General features: G+C 45.0%; 2 protein-coding genes across 9 annotated transcripts in view; one reads left to right on the forward strand and one right to left on the reverse strand.

Annotated features, from left to right (window-relative positions):
• Positions 1-17,175, forward strand: part of LOC144823886 (uncharacterized) — a 1,846,314-nt gene that overhangs the window by 644,371 nt on the left and 1,184,768 nt on the right. The gene's annotated exons all lie outside the window — the stretch shown is intronic.
• LOC144823884 (mucin-5B-like) overlaps positions 1-17,175 on the reverse strand; it is a 946,734-nt gene that overhangs the window by 548,486 nt on the left and 381,073 nt on the right. Inside the window, exon 10 of the mRNA XM_078682773.1 lies at positions 5,083-5,190. Coding sequence (XP_078538899.1) covers positions 5,083-5,190 — 108 coding nt within the window. The remainder of the gene's footprint in view (positions 1-5,082; positions 5,191-17,175) is intronic.

A 17,175-nucleotide genomic window follows, 5' to 3' on the forward strand; every position in this document is an offset into this window, starting at 1 on the left:
TCCAAAACAGAAATACTCACATGCGGCGACTGGAAAAATTATGACCCACTTGTCAACTGGCCTGACTACCTGGGAACACTGCCTAAATTATCTAAGGAAAAAAATAAATCTCAAATTTACCATGGACTACAAGCTCTCAATAAATGCCCAAGTAGATAAACTAGCGAGATCAAGCTTCATTACTATGAAAAACTTTGCAACGCATCTTCCACCAACTGAAATTTCCACGCAAGGTACAGGCTACTATCTCCTGTACTGTCTAAACTCAGCTACGGCTATAGGGACAGATGTAGGACCTGTTTTAGCATGCGCAAACGAGTTTGCGAACCCGTTTGCGCATGCTAAAACATATTGGGCATGTACATAGCCTATTTATTGAGTCGGAATTTTTTGGGCCACTCACTAAATAGGTTTTGTGACTCGCTAAATAGGTTTTGAGACTCGCTATTTGGAAGGGGCGCTCCATTTCAAATAGCGAGTCTCAAAACAATGTACTAATGTTTTACACTCGCAATTACCACCTACTTCAAGTAGGTGGTACTGCATTTGCAAATGGGAAGGGGTCCCTAGGGGACCCCTTCCCATTTGCAAATCAATGCAAAATCATTTTTAAGGGCAGGCAGGACTTTTTAAGGCCTGACACTTAAAAAATGAAAAAAAAGTTTCTTTTTTTTTTTTTTACATGCATGCCATTTTCCTTTAAGGAAAATGGGCTGCATTTAAAAAAAAAAGAAGAAAAGCTGCTTTATTAAAGTGCAGTCCCTGACATGGTGGCACCTCGCTTCAAAATCCCACCATAAAAGAAAACAACCATAGGTGGCACATCCTTCTCTGTTTAAGCAGGCAAACTAGGAAACTCTTTACCTCCAGACATACAAATCCAGCACATTTACACATTTACATTTACATAAGATCCAAGGATAACTATCTTATCTTCAAAAGACTACTCAAGAGTTGGCTCTTCCCCACATAATCAAGATACTCAAACATAAATGTTTAGCAAATCCCTGTGTATATAAACATTTATTTGGATTATACTTATGTATCTAGATATGTCTATTCCTTTGTACACATTTGTATAACAATGATGTTTATAAATATATAGATATTCATTAGGTCTGCTTGAAAAATCTACGTAGTATTTATGGTTATATTATTCAATGTTTAACATGCATAAACATCACTACATAAATAGGTAAATTTGTTATCATAACCTTTTATCTACAATTGCTTCACTAATGCATTATTAAAAAGAAAAAACAGAAAGCAAATTAATTAGCTTAAAGTATAGCAAAACATGAAAGCCTGAGTTTATGAGATACAATTCAAATCAAGATATATTACCTTCCTTAAACATATATAGCTTTCATGTATTTATATATCTTTATATTTATGTTTTAACTCCTAATTCTGCATCCCCAATGCACTACCCTAAATCTCACCCCATACCTCTCTCAATATATCCTCTACCTCCACTCTCTGACTCATCCCAAATCCCATTCTACTACTATGATCTCCAGAATAACCCTTTACAGACTCTTGCCTCCTCTACCCCTCCTTACATCATCTCAAACATCTTTTACTATTCAGTTCTCCCAAACAAGCCTCTCTAAAATCTTCTGTGATGTATCCCTTCTAGACTTATCCGAGGCCTCATCTCCCTCCCTAAACCACTTCTAGATACTCTTCCTCATCCATCTCTCCTTTACTGATCCCAAAACTCCTCCTACTGCTATGATCTCCAAATAAACACTTTCTAGAGCCTTCCGTCTTATATAACTGCACTATCCTTTGCAATCCAACTAACAGCGTCAGATGTCCATCGCTCAAATTAATTTCATATTTCCCTATACTAATTCACCACTAATACTTTCTGGATTCTGGAATAACATGCTACTCGCCGAAAAGCAATTCAACGCCATGTCAAGGGTATCAAACAATATATAAAGGTAATTACAATTAGAATTTATAGCACAATCCTGTCATTTTCCAGTGCTGCCTAGCGCCAATGCAGGCACCCTTGCACCATGATGCAAAGTTGCCTGTGTTGTAAGCAAGATTGTTTTTGTGGAAGAAAGGGCACCTTCCTGCACAAAAAAATCCCATGAGTCATTTTGCTCTTTCTGTGTATGCTGCAGAATGCAAGACCTGGCTCTTTGACTAAGGCTCTCCATAACCCCTGGGATGATGAGCTGCGCTATAGAAATGCCGACTGATTGTTCAATTGATTGAAGAAATTAGGAGAAATAAAGATATTTCTTCTCATTATACCTCACATGGGGAGGTGAGGTATTTTGATGAATTCCCAGGTCTACCAGTAATGGTAAATCCGGGGATGTGCCAAAATCCATGGTTGGGTGCATGGCAACACCTGTGCCCCACCCACGGACTGCTTCCCTGGGGCAGCATGCATTGCATTACGGTTATTTACGGCATAACAGGTGGCTCCCATAGTGAAATAGGTGACTAGGCATGTATAATGCCTCATTATACAGAACCATTCAAGACTATGAACCATTAGGGACTGCTGACGTTGACTCTTAGCATGTTGGCAGCAGTAGATAAAGACATTCTTAGGCAGAAATGGGGTCAGAGGCCTGACTGCTATTGCAGTCAAAGCCTCATGCCATTTTCTTGGCTGAAATTACTGACTAGTGAAATTTTATGTAGTGTTCCATCTCCCAGGAAAATGGGTGGGGTGTGTATGTGTACACCAGACCTGTTGTGATCAAACGGAGTGGTATCCCACCCAGGTATACCATTTTGACTGACATATAACGGGAGCCCTAGATGTGAGGTACTCTGTGTTGTCTTTGATGGTGTAAAAGACGTCTTCTTTAATATGCGTGCGAGGTACTTGTATTAATGATTTGCTTTTTAATTTGATATATTGCTCAAATGCCCTGTGGTGCCTTGGTACTGCTGCTACTGTGGCTGGAGTAGAGAAATAAAGAAGAAAGCTATACAAGTGACTAAACAGCCAAGTCTTAAGACATTTCCTGAAGGTCAGTAGGTCTGGACAGTTCTTTAGATTCATGGAGAGAGATTTCCACAATTTGAACGTACTGAGAAAGAAACTACCTTACCAAGATGCTTGATTGCCCTGGGCAGCACTAGGCGCTTGGTTTCCAAGGATTTGAGCTTCTGGAAAGGGATGTACCAGATAAATATGTCCTGAATAAAGCCCAGGCTGATGTTAAGCAGTGCCTTGAAAGCTATACAAAGAGCCTTAAATTCTATTCTCTTAGCCACTGGGAGCCAGTGTAGCTTAATCAAGGTCTGAGAAACAGACTAATATTTTGGTATTCCCAGCAAAACTCGAGCCGATGGGGTCTGTAGCATTTGAAGTTTATGGAGAAGTCCTTTCTGGTCGCCCATGAGTAGGGCATTGCCATAGACCAATCTGACACGGGCAAAAGTGATAACCACTGTTTTTGGCAGTCCAAGAGAATGAAAGGACAGATTTTCGTAATTATTTTTAAGGTAAACAATACTGATGAAACTAGAGCGTTTACCTGATCTTTAAAATTGATGTTGGAGTCAAGAATAATCCCCAACTTCGTCACTTTTTGTATGGGTGAAGAAAGTGCCCCCTTTTCCTGAGGTAACCAACTTTGAGCCCAAAATGAGTTGTCTTTGCCTAGGAGAAGGATCTCCGTTTTCTCAGAATTAAGCTTTAGACAGTTTAGCCTCATCCAGCTACTTATCTGGGACATGCAGAGGCTGAATCTTGAGGCTGTGTCTTCTGGCGTTCTGGGTACTGATACCCCTATTTGGGTATCGCCAGAATATGACACCACCAAGAATCCAAATGATTTGACACATCTTGCCAGTGGGGTGACAAAAAGTTGAAAATAGCAGGGCTCAGCAAGGAGCCCTGTGGCATCCCACATGGCAGACAGAATTGGTCAGAAATTAATTCGCTCATGGCAACATGTTGTACATTTTCCTTTAGGAAGGGTTTTATCACCCTGAGAGTAATGCCACCTATTTCCAACTCAGCGAGCCTGTCAATCAAGATGGTATGATTGACTGTATTAAATGCCGCTGAGAGGTTCAATAATATTAGTGCGGCCTTGCCGCCTTCATCTAAAATGGACTGCGGCTCCTCTGGTTTTTATGCTGTGGGACCTTCTGAATCTTTATTGTGTACCGTCCAGCAAGCTTTTGGTGTCTATGAAAGACATAAGTTCAATATTCAGGGCCTTCTTCAGTAGCTTAGTAGGAAAAGAAAGCCTCGAAATTGGCCTTTAACTAATAGGCTCTTGTGAATCCAGATATTTATTTTAGCAAAGGTAGAATAGAAGCCTTCTCCCACTCAAAAAGGAAGTAACCAGTGTTAAGTATTTTGTTAAAGATCCATGTCAGTTAAATGCTTCCAATTTCTAGAACAAGATGCACAGTTTTTGGGAGGTGAGGGTCTAATGGGGATCCTGTTTAAGAAGATTTCATCAGGTTATAAACCTGTTCTATACTGAGCGATGAAAACTCATCAAATACGTCAGGTGAGGTTCGCAAACTACTCTCTAATGGGGATGTGGGAGATGACTGGATTATTGGTTAAGAAAGTGCCAAAAATGTCCTTTACATTTGTCTGAAAAAAACTGGCTAGAGTATTAATGGCCCATAAAGAGCACAGATTGCTTCCTTCTCGATTTGTAAACAATTATCTTTCTCAACAATGTTTGGTACGGTCATGACAGTTTTTATTCCATTCAGTGGGCAAACCGCATAAAAACTGATCCAAATTTGTACTCCTTATTACCTGATGCTGTGCTGGGTGAGGACATCGCGCTGCAGGTTCAATGCTTTAATGTTTCCCATGTTCCAGTGTCTGGGATCAGCAAGACGTGTGATGCAAGTTGATAATACATCCTGACATATGCCAGCATGATGTTGCCCCCAATCCCTATTGCCCAATGCCCATACATAACTTAGATTAATTATTTTACAACATAATTCATTCCGATGTCATCGGTATCATTGAACATATCGCGCGCAAGCGAAGAAAAAGTGAAGAATAAAAGTGGTCACACAACTCACCTGCTTCTCACACTATGATTTTGGCTAAAGCGTCCTCACCTTATATTTTAGCACCAATAAAACATTTTTCAAACAGGTCACGGTGCTTGACTCGCCACACTGGTAAAGTTCTCCAAGAACTGCATAGGACTCTGCGAGGTCGTTGCTCTAAGTCATCAAAGGAAATAAAAATAAGATAATACATTATGCATTTAATGTCCTTTAAATTGATTGAGTAGGCTCAGCTCTCATTCACCTAGCATGGCAAAAGTAAACATCTTTCAGTCCCCCAGGTAGACTGTATAAAACCATAGGCACCACTGCAGGAAGTGTTCACCTAAACTATTCTCCTAATCGAAATGTCAGTTTATGGCCCCTTTTGCTAGGATTTAGAACAGATGTGCTGCTCGCATTGCAACAATGGTGCCAATTTGCAGCTGATAACATGGAGGTATTTTGAGAATTCAAGCCTTTTGAATGCCAGAATTGTCCCAATAAACTGACAATAGGTATTTGTTTTAGTCTTGCTTATCAATCTGTCAGCACCACTAGCTGGTTCCCTAAGGCTGCCATTTTGCTCACCTTATCAATTCATCAGCTCTGATTACTGTGGGTGCCCTTGGTGGCTTCCTAATATGTACTTGCTCTTTGGCTAGCACTGCTTCTCTTGTCCGGATCAGTACCTTTAGCCCAGGCAGCACACTGATTCTCGGTGTAATAAGGTGCAGGCAGACAATCGGCATGAAATCACATGTATCTCCTAGGAACAAGATCCTGTGTATGGTCCAGTTTTTTTTTAATACTATCCAACTTCTGAAGTTCATTTTAATGCCAATTTCATTTGATCACAAAAGGCTTCGATAGTTACAGCGTACTTTATATATAAATAACAAATCCAGAACTAATCCGCATCTTGTTTCCCCAAACTGAAGTGAAATTTAACATACAGGCCAAAGGTGTTATTCAACTCTGCACGGAAATGCATTGAGACCTAAGTAATTGTAGAGTGAAAGAGATGAAAAACACAGAGAATTGTATACTACCCTGACTATGAACTCCCAAATAATCCTTTCTAAACTCGTCACTCCTCTATACTTATTCCTATTTATCCAACTAACATACTCACATATCCACCACTCCCAATAATAATTTATATTTGAAGCGCTTTTTGGCGAGTAACGCACTACTCCAAAACGCAAAGGTGGATCATGGTGGTTTTAATGACATTTACTGTATTGTCATTTTAAGGATTTTGGGCGCCGTGGGCAAAACACATTTTAGGGGGCCCTATAATGAACAACTGTACATTTCTATTACCCATTTTCAATGGCAAACAATACTTACATAGTCAAATTTTCAGTTCCAAAATACTCAAAACAGTTGAATTATGTCTTGCTTAGAGCTCACAAACTTAAGATAACAATGGGGGGTGAGGGTGAAAAGAGAGAGAGAGAGAAATTAATTGGCATAGGGAAAGATGTGAAATAGAGAAAAGTTTCACTTTCTCAGGGGGGCCATGGATTGTTGTGGCCCTGGGCAATTGCCCAATGTGTCCATGCCATAAAAACATCTCTGCTCTGCTGAGGATGCTCAGTCTGTCGAAATACTGAACAAGGCAACCCGCTTGATACCGTGAGGAAACATTCAGTTACATTTAAGTCCGTTCATTGCTGACTCCACAGCAGACCGCCCATAAACTATAGAAAAGTCATCTCAGTGTTGGTAAGGCCGAAAACTAATCCTGCTGCTGATAGTGTAGAACTCACATTCTCGATTCTTGGGATGTCAGAAAGGGGTCTCACTGCTAATAACTCCACAAAACACCATGCCTCAGTCACAGAAGGGACAAACTCGTTCCCGGTTAATATCACGGACAGCGGCGGCTCCTCCATTATGGCAGAGCAGCGTTGCATCGCCTGCTGCGAGAGCAGCAATCACACACTGTAAAGTAGTCTAATGATCACAGGCAAGCCGTGGTGGTGGTACAGCTAGGTTTATTTAAGGTAAGTAATTATATTCTCCGAGGAGCGCCGGCCGGCGCTGCTCTCCTTACACTTCTCAGCGCGCAATGCGATGCGCGCGCATCGCCGCCAACATGGCCGCCGCACGTCACGTCTGCGTGACGTGCATAAACTAGAACGCTACATATCTCCCCCTTTTACTGAACTTTAAACAGTCACTTACGATCATTGTCCAATTCAAAGTCTCGAAATTTGGAAGGCCTCACCACCTGCCTTCCGCTCCTGGTAACCCTGACAGGGTCCCCCAGAGTCCCTCGGTACTGCATACCAGTTCCTTCCATTTCTTCACTCGCCCCTCCATCATCGTTCCCGCTTCTCCCTGGCCGGTCCATCTCAGCTCCTTGACTCTCGCTCATTTCTTCACTTTCTCTCACCTTCTCTGTACTTGCTCCATCACATTGTTCACTTCCTTCTTGTACCCTTTCCATGTTCGATTCATCCGCTTCTTCCCATTCCATTTCCGGTTGTTCCCATCTCAACACCTTGTTGCACCGGGCCATGCGGTCCTGAGACCACACGTTTCCGTCGCTCAGCAGGGCCGCTCGATCATACACTTCCTTGACTTGCATAGGCTTGCTATACTTGCTGTCTCCTTTCTTCTGTAGAGTGGCTAGCTTTACTCTCACCCACTCTCCTTTTTACAGGCCTGTCCCCTTCACATTCCTCCTTTTGTTGTAGTGGTTGGTGTAGATTGTCTGTGCTCTTTCCAGATTGGCCCGTACCACTGCAGGGGACCATTCGCTGGTTACGACCTTTTCCTTCCAGATCCTGTTGTCGTGCGTGAATGGTTCTCGTCCCCTCAATATTTGAAATGGGCTATACCCCGTGCCAGTGGGGGTTATTCTGTAGGCCCACACCATGTTCTCTAGCGCTTTCTCCCAGTTTTGTTCGCTGGATATGGCGGCTTGTATGGCTCCCATCACTACCCTATTAAATCGCTCCACTAGACCATTTCCAGCTGGATGGTAGATTGCTGTACGTTTGATAGTGATGCCATTTCTTTGCATAAACTTGCTCCACCTTTCCGACGTGAACTGGGGGCCATTGTCACTCAGGATAGATTTGGGGATTCCTTCCCTTGTGAAGGTCTCTGACAGAAACTTTAGGATGTTCTCTGTGTCCATGGACTCGTCCACCTTCAACTCCGGCCACTTGGAATATCGATCCATGAGTACACACACGTATTTCTGTGTGCCCTGGTCATCTAGGACGGGTCCCAAAATGTCTACAGATAATTCTTCCCACGGATTTAAGGGGTGGTCAAACTTCCCTAGCGCTGGCCTCAAAGGTTTAAGGGTCTTGTCAGCTCCTTGACATTGTGGACATTCCCTGACCTGCCTTTCGGCCCTTATGTCCGTGCCTGGCCACCAGTAGTTTTGTTTAGCTCTTGCCTTGAGTTTCCCTATGCCCAGGTGGCCCTCGTGTAGCAGGTCCAAGAGTTTGGTGGTGAGGTTCCTTGGGGGGATCACCTTGTCTCCTCTGTAAATGAATACCCCCTTGTCTCCTACCGACAGTTCTTCCCGCACTTCATAGTATGGCCTGAGGCTCGCCTTCATATTTCTTTTGTCTGGCCATCCCTGTACGATGTGCATCTTTACTTCCTTCATGTCGGTGTCCTCCTCATATGCCTCTGCCCATTCTTGTTGGCTGATTAACTTCTCCTGGTCTTCTATGAGAGCTACCAACTCCCCACTGCCTGCAGGGTCTTCCTCTCCGGGCTCCATGGTGGCTGCTCTACTCAGGTAATCCGCTACCCGGTTCCGATTCCCAGGAATGTACTCCACATCATACCTGAACTCGAGTAACTTTAGAGACATTTTGGATATCCTGGGGGTGGCACTGGCGTGTCCGCTCGATGTTAGTACCTTTACCAACGGTTTGTGATCTGTTCTGAGTAGAAATCGGGTACCCCACAGAAATTGCCGGAATCTCGTCATGGCCCATACCACCGCCAGCATCTCCTTCTCAATCACGCTGTATTTGCTCTCTGTATCCGTCAATGCTCTGGATGCAAAACTGATTGTCTCTAATTCTCCTCTTCCTCGGTCTTGCATGAGTACAGCGCCCAGGCCCTTGTCGCTGGCGTCAGTCGTAAGTACAGTGGTGCCTTGTGGGTCGTATCCTTTGAGAGGTACAGCTCCTATGACGTCCTTTTTGATGGTTTCGAACTCTGCTTGGGCTTCCGGTGTCCACTGGAACGCAGTGCTCTCCCTGGTCAACAGCCTCATGTTGTGGGTCTTGGAGGCAAAGTGTACCACAAACTTGCTGTAGTACTCCGCCATCCCCAAGAACGACCTGACCTCTTCCTTGTTCTTGGGGGGCGGTGCTTCAGCGATGGCTTTTACGTTTTCCGCCTTGGGTGTGACACCCTGTCGTCCGATTTCGTGGCCTAGGTATGTTACCGATTGCAGGCCCAATCGGCACTTTGTCCACTCCGCTGTAAGGCCTTTGTTCTCCAACGTTTGTAGCACTTTTTCCAGCTTCTGATCGTGATCCAGCCTGTCACACCCCATCACCAGGATGTCGTCCTGGAAATACTGGACGCCCTTGCAGTCTCTGAATAGTTGGTGCATCATTTTCTGGAAGACTGCAGCCGCCGAGGCCAGTCCAAACGGCATGCTACAAAACTGGTAGCACCCAAACGGAGTGATGAAGGATGTAAGGCTTTTGCTGTCCGGATGAAGTGCTATTTGGTGATAGGCCGAGGTCAAGTCGATAGTGGAGTACCACTTTACTCCTCTGGTTTTGGCCAACATTTCCTCGATTCTGGGGAGGGGAAATTTTTCCACCACAATATTTTTATTCAGTTCTCTCAGGTCCACACAGAGCCGGACCTTCCCATTGGGCTTCATTACAACCACTAAGGGCGCCAGCCATTCTGCGCAGGTGATCGGTTCTATTATTCCCTTCTTTTCCAATTCTTGGAGTTCCATCTGGACTGCTTCTCTGACCGCAATTGGTACGTTCCTCACTTTGTGAGCTACCGGGATGGCTCCTTCCTTGAGCACAATCTTGTGTTGGAATTTCTCCATCCTTCCCACCGTGCCTCCAAACACCTTTGGGTAGTTCTCCTTCCATTTGTTCAGGTCCGGCCATTCCTCTTGCTCTGTGAGTAGTATTTGCTCCTTTCCCCCTGGATCTAGCTTTATTCCTAGATCGCCCTGGTCTAGCCATCCCAGAACGGTGGGTCCTCTTTCTGCAATGTACAGCTTGCACCATGCTGATCGGCCCCTAAATTCGAACAACAGGCGTCGGAACCCCACCATTGGAATGCGGTCGCCATTGTAGGTGACCGGCCGAATGTCTAGTTTCTCCAACTCTGGGCCCAACTTGTGTCTGAACACTTCTTCCCACACTGCCCGTTGTACAATGGTGAATGGAGATCCGGAATCTGCCACTACCGTGATGGTGATCCCGCCCATTGACATGTCCAGGACGGGTTTTGTTGACCTCTTCTCTTCCACGCTCAATACCTGGTCATGTATGCATAAGACGGTGACCACCTCTTCCTCTGCAACCTCCTCCTGATCTTCTTGCCTTGGTCGACACATTTCACCATGCCCTTGGGTTGTTTCTTCCTACACACTTTCTCATAGTGGCCTAAGATGCCACAGTGTAGACACTTTGCTCGGAACGCTGGACATCTTCTATCCCGTGCATCGTGGGACCAACTTCCGCATCTGTAGCACATTTTCTTGCCGTCATTGCTTGATTGCTTCCCTTGCCATCTGTTGGTTCCTTTGCTCACCGGGTCCTTGCCTCTCTGGTCTTTGCGGTGGTCTCCTTCTTGTATCCTGTTCACCATCGTTGGGGCGGCTACGTCTTTCTTGGTTGCGTCAGCACACCTCCTTGCGAGTTCTGCCCTCTTTACGATGACCAATACGTCTTTGAGTGTGGTGTCGCCGCTTGCCCATAGCTTATCTTGAACATTAGTGCTCGCAGTGTGCATCACGACCTGATCATTGATGAATTCGTCTTCCCACAGTGCGTATTTACACGGGGCCGCCAGTTTCCTCAAGGCTGCTACATATTCTTCTATGGTTTCTCCAGCCCATTGTTTTCTTTGCTGGAAATTAAATCTGTCCACTGACACACAGATAGTGGGACGATAACGTTCATCTAGGTCTTCCACTGCATGGGCATACACGTCGTCATCAGTGTCTTCTCTCTTTTTGGGCACCAGACTCTTGTAAATCCTGAGTCCCTCCGGTCCCAGGTTCAGCAACAGGATACGTTTCTTTCTTTGGGGGGTGAATTTTTCTTCATTTTCGTCCTCCAGGACCCCTATGAAATTATCAATATATTCTTTCCAATCCTCCCACTTCATTAGTGGTTCACCGGGTTTCGGTAGAAATTGCACAGGAGCTATTGCATACCCCGCCGGTGTGCTCATTTTCACCTCCCTGGTGACTTTTGTGTTGGCGTCTTTGCCAGAGGGGCTACCTGGGGTGCTGTCCTCGAACCCTGTGCTCGTTTCTCTCTGGGGACTCTTGGTGTCGGTCCCCGCCTCCTCCCCTTTGGTAGCCAGCGCTATACCTCCCTGGCGTGGTTACTCAGGGGTGTAGTGCGTCCTAGCAGCTGTGGGGGGGTTCGCGCCACTGCTCTGGCCTATTCGCCGCCTCTATGGTTGGCTGTGGCACTGCCACGCTCCTCGGATTCGCCGTACCTCCTGCGTGTCCTGCCGTGGCCTGGTGGTTAATCTCGTCCGCAGGGCAGTGCAGGGTTCCTTGCCCGGGTCTGGATGGGCCCGATGGCTGTGTCCGGATTTGTATTTTCCCTACAGGTTGCCCACGTGGAGGGTCCGTTGTCTGTCGTGATCGTCCAGAAGTGCATCCCACCCTCGTCGCCACTGTAAAGTAGTCTAATGATCACAGGCAAGCAGTGGTGGTGGTACAGCTAGGTTTATTGAAGGTAAGTAATTATATTCTCCGAGGAGCGCCGGCCGGCGCTGCTCTCCTTACACTTCTCAGCGCGCAATGCGATGCGCGCGCATCGCCGCCAACATGGCCGCCGCACGTCACGTCTGCGTGACGTGCATAAACTAGAACGCTACACACACATCAATAAAATGGTAATAAATACCATTTTATTAATGTGTCCTAGACTCGCACGGTTAAAGCGCGATGGCAGGGGGCAGGGTTGATCAGTGCGATTGCACTAGTCATGCAGCACCCTGCCAGTGCGCAGGTCAGATTGGCTGGCTACCTACAGCTGACCAATCGGACCTTGGCACTTCAGAGCCTGCAATCCAAGGCAGGTTTTACATAGTACTAGTGCAGAAGCCCTTCCCTTTGCTCCCTAGTCAGCCGAGGAGAGCGCTAGGAGGAAGGAGACCGTATCCAGAGCCTGCGGCAGCAAGGACACAGAATAGAGTGTCAGGAAAAGTTCTAGGTATTTTTTTATCTGTATTATTGTCTGCCCCCACCCCCCGCCCGTCTCCCCACCTCCACATAGTCTCTCCCAACCCCAACCCACCACTCCGCCCTGCCACCAGCCGCTACTGATCACGGAACACACAGCATGACTGTATAGGACATTGTAGCGAAAAAAGTTTCACTGCAATGCCACCACAGAAGCCCCAGGCTTTCTGTTGACATCACACAACACATTGCTATGCCACATGAGGCGTAATAGAAAATCTATCTCATTGCCAACATTAGAAAACTACTGTCTCCTGATGGCATAACATGACAGGTCAATTCACTGCGGATATCAAAACCGACCGTGTCTTGCTGGTGAAAAATCCTTACTGCCAGTGCTTTAAATGGGTCGCTATTCACAGGTACTGGGTAAGGGCACTTCTTTTTATCACTGTGAGTACCGGTACTGCTTTGCTGTCGAGGAGAGTACCGGTACTCATGAAAGGGTAGGCGTTTTAGCTGCTAGTGGTGGTAGCCTGTCTCTTTGGCAGCCAAAGCACCTCTGTAGTGCTGATCCCCCGGTTGTTTATTAAGCTGTGTTGCAAAGAATTGAAGCTGCCCAGTGACAGCGCAATGAAGAAAGCAGTGGGAGGTAAGGGGGCTAAAATGGCTTTAATCCCATCTAGTTCTTTTGTGGGAGTGTCTGCTTGCGTTTGTCTGTTTGCATGCTTGCCTGTATGTTTTGTGAGAGAAAATCGAGAGAAATATTACACAAGGAAATGTTAAAATATCACTGTGTTTGGCTTTCGTTTTGTATAACGAATTAACCTGTTGTGGTTATTGAAATACATTTCTCATGTGTTTTGGTATGTGCTATAACTAGTATAGAAGACAATAAGTATGTCCTGTGTTGCCTTTAGCCCCGCCCCCAGCCCTGCCCACTCACCTCCCTCATTTAAATGAGTACCTACACAATTTTTCCCCATTTAAAGCACTGCTTACTGCAGACTTCGCAGTATACTAAGCTTTGCTGAATCGGACATTACAGATGACACTGTTCATTTTTCTATCCAGTCTCTACCAGGGCTATCAGATGTGCATTTTAGGTTTAAAAAAAGACTGAAATACAACAAAACCTATTCTGTAGGACTTTTATTATTACATATTGTGGCACATAAATCTAAGGACCCATTCTGTGTTCCCCATTAACTCCACGGGGAGATTCAGGGCTGGAAATTATGATTCCAGTAGGTAAATCTCTGAGAATTAAACAGTATTATGAGATAAACACCCAGGAATGATAAAAAAACATCAAACCCAGAATTACCAAACCCTTTAAGGAATGCTTTCCCTAATTCCAAGGTGTTTATTGCTGTTATTTACCATCTGCTTTCTGCTGGTGATATATACATTGGCAGGTGGGTCTGTAAGAATTGGGGATTTGGCCAGGTAACAAGTGACTAATGACCAGTTGCCTCCTTTGGAGTCTCAAAATAAGTTCTGTCCCCCTTAAAGATACACACACAAATATAAACACACAGAAAGTCACACAAACCCAGAAATTAAAAAAAGAAATCAGGGCCCATTGTTAGCTGATAATTAAAGGGGAGTGTGAGAAATTGGGTTGTTGTTTGAGGGGTGTGTGGGTACTTCTCAAGCAACAGCCGCAATCTTTGGCAGGGTGAACCACTAAAAGTCACTAAATTAACCTATGCTTAAGTCTCTGGTAGCTTGGCACAAAAGTAGTCAGGCTTAACTTGAGGCAATGTGTAAGGTATTTATGCAGGATTTAACAGTAATAAGTGGAAACAAAACATAAGAAAAATCCCCCACTAATTTGGAAAAATAGAATGAAATGTAATAAATTATTTGACACCAAAGTTAAAAATCGTTAGTGCAATCTAGCAACTACAAGATCATAGAACTAACCATGGACATCTAGTCGCACGAGACTAGGGCAAAATCAAAAGTTATGGGCAACCACAATGGAACGTGGTTGGAATACATGAAGTGGATTGGGCCTGGTCTCCTCTTACCTTTAGACATTGAAGATTTTTGCAGAAAATGTCTTAGAAGGTAAAGTTCAGTGGGGTCAAGGGAACTGTAGGTGTCTGAGGAGGAGTCGTCATCAGGGAGCCGCTGGATGAAGTTGTGGTAAAGATTTCTACGTACAGGCTTACTCTGTTTTTGGAAGTCGAAAATCTCCAGTGGGACAAAGCTGCTGGCTGTAGCTGATGAGGGCTCGACGAGACAGGATACCCCTTCTGCAAGGAAGTACTGAACAGGATTTTCGGCTCAGAGCACAATAAAAGGCAAGCTACCATGTAGTCAGGCCAACCGGTGATGCACCTTGGGCTCATGGGCAAGCAGGTGTATTCTGGGACTGTATTACAGAAACTGCCCTGGGGTGCAACTGGCATTTGCACCCACTTTGCATGCCCCCTGGGGACCTTTGGTATTACAGAAGGTGCTGCAGATGAGCTTGTGTTCATCTAGTGCCAGCTATATTGAGAGAGGGCTTTCCTTTATTTGCATCGGGGCGTGACTCCATGCAAATAAGGGAATTACTGCCCCTCTACTGCTACTCTGTATTACCGACTTGAGCACAGAGGCAAACATGCCATTAGGAGACAAGTGCACCACAAAAAGATGGCTCCCTGTCAGTGCACTACCTGAGAGCAGCCAACTCAAGGGAGGAAATAGGGTCCCATGGATCCCCCGACATTCCCCTGTAGGTGGGTGCAGTTACTCACTGCAGCAAGTTGATCTCTAATCCCTTTTGCAAGTGCAGACGGGTTGCTGCCTGCACAGAGAAACACAGAGCAGCTTTTAAACATCTGCTCCATATTTCCCTCGAATGTGCTGCCCTGGTGACAGTGCGTATTCATGGCTGCCCTGAAGGCAGCGCTTACTTCACAATAGGGCGCAGTTTTCCTGTTTGCACCTGGTGCACCTGCTTAATGGTACCCCATGGCGCAAATAGGGAAGTTGCACCCTTTCAGTAATACAGGACTTGGCCTCTTTTCAGTTCTTGTAGCACATTTTGCCTAACGTTTTGGATTGGGGCTATCTGGGCACCATTAACACAACTTCCAAGGCTCCAGGACTGGAGGGACACCACTTTGAGGGTCAGAACTCACTAAGGCTTGGTCCAGGTGCAGGTTCAAGATGTTTGGAGCCTTTCTGTCCCTGTGGCTCTGATCTGGAGGCCAGCCAACAAGGCCTTAGAGTCACTGGTGGTCCTGGGTTCAAGCAGGACAGAAGGCCTCACGCATTATTTTGCCAAGTTTAAATGTTTTTTGAAACAGCATCCACGCTGCAATGGCAGGCCTGAAGCATGTTTTAAGGTGCTATTTAATGAGTGATACAATAAGTGCTGCAGGCCCCTAGCGTTTAAGGTACCGGCCTTGGGTATATGGTATATAACTTTAGCAGGGACTTATAATTAAGTTAAATATGCCAATGAGGTGTAAGCCAATTTTACCATGGTTTAGGGAGTGACATCAAACACTTTGGAACTGATTAGTAGTGGTAAAGTGCACAGAGTCCTAAGGCCAAAAACAACTAATTTAGAAAAAAAAGGGGAGAAAAAGGCAAAACGTTTGAGAGAAGACCACCCTAAGACCAGCAAGTCTAACAGGTTGGCTAAAAAACATCTTTGAGCTTGCCCATTGTTCAATGATTAGTTAGCAGTCTATTTATAAAAACCAAGCAAAATCTGAACATTTAAAATGCAATCGCAGAGTATTTTAATATCGACTTCTTATTGCTTAATCAACAGTCTATCTGTGAAAGATAAACATGCACATTGCCATCGGGGCTCACTGTTAGCCTGCCTTGCTGGCAGTATCTTCAAACATCTCAGACTTTCTCACAAATAATGTATACTTAATGTGCCTCTTGTGTTTTGTTCCCTGGTGAGCGAAGCAGAATTCCTTGGTAGAAATCAGCCCTGTCCAATTTATGAGGGAGCCGTCGTTCCAGAATTGGAATGTCAGGGTGCTGAACACTAGCTTTTATTGTAACACCTGGAATATATGGCTGGTAAAATCCACTTTGGAATCGGCAGCAGTGCAACTGGCCACAGCCCTTAACCTGATGCTCCCCCTTGCTGGGCAACATCGTCTCCTTCCCACTTCCACACTGCCCACTCCCCACACCAACCCTGACTATCACTGACTTCCTTGCACAGAGTTACCACCTGCTCAGAACAAGTGGTAGATATGTGCACATATTCCCACAGAACTTGGAATTCTTCTGCCTGGAAAATCCTAGACCCACACTTATTCCTCATTCCGTGGGGATTTAACTCATAACAGGATGAAACAAGTTCAAAGATACCATCGTACATCGTTAACTAGAGCCACCTCATTTCTTTTCACATATTTTCTCCTAACCTGTAATGAAGCCCATTAAGGTCACATAACAGGCCTCAAATTTGAGCACCTCAGAATTATCCCCATTATTTTGACACCCTGAATTACCATTACCTTGGTCTCAGTAGTTTTGAGAGCAAGGAAGTAATGGAGATTTTAAGTCTGTGGGGAAAATGTGCAGAGTTTCTACACTGATTTCTGCATGGTTTCTCCTGCCTTTCATACAGAGATTTTGGATGCTTTTTGGAAAAAATGAACAGGCACTTGTAATGTTTGTAAATAAGGAGCAGGATAGACAAGAAGACACCTGATGTGCCTTGCATTTTGGATCGGCAGGATAGCAGGCAGGTTTTGAAGCAAAGAGCATCAAAAAAAATCAGTTAGGTTTCTGGTACA

This window comes from Lissotriton helveticus, chromosome 3_1, assembly GCF_964261635.1.
Source record: "Lissotriton helveticus chromosome 3_1, aLisHel1.1, whole genome shotgun sequence".
Lineage (NCBI taxonomy): Eukaryota > Metazoa > Chordata > Amphibia > Caudata > Salamandridae > Lissotriton > Lissotriton helveticus.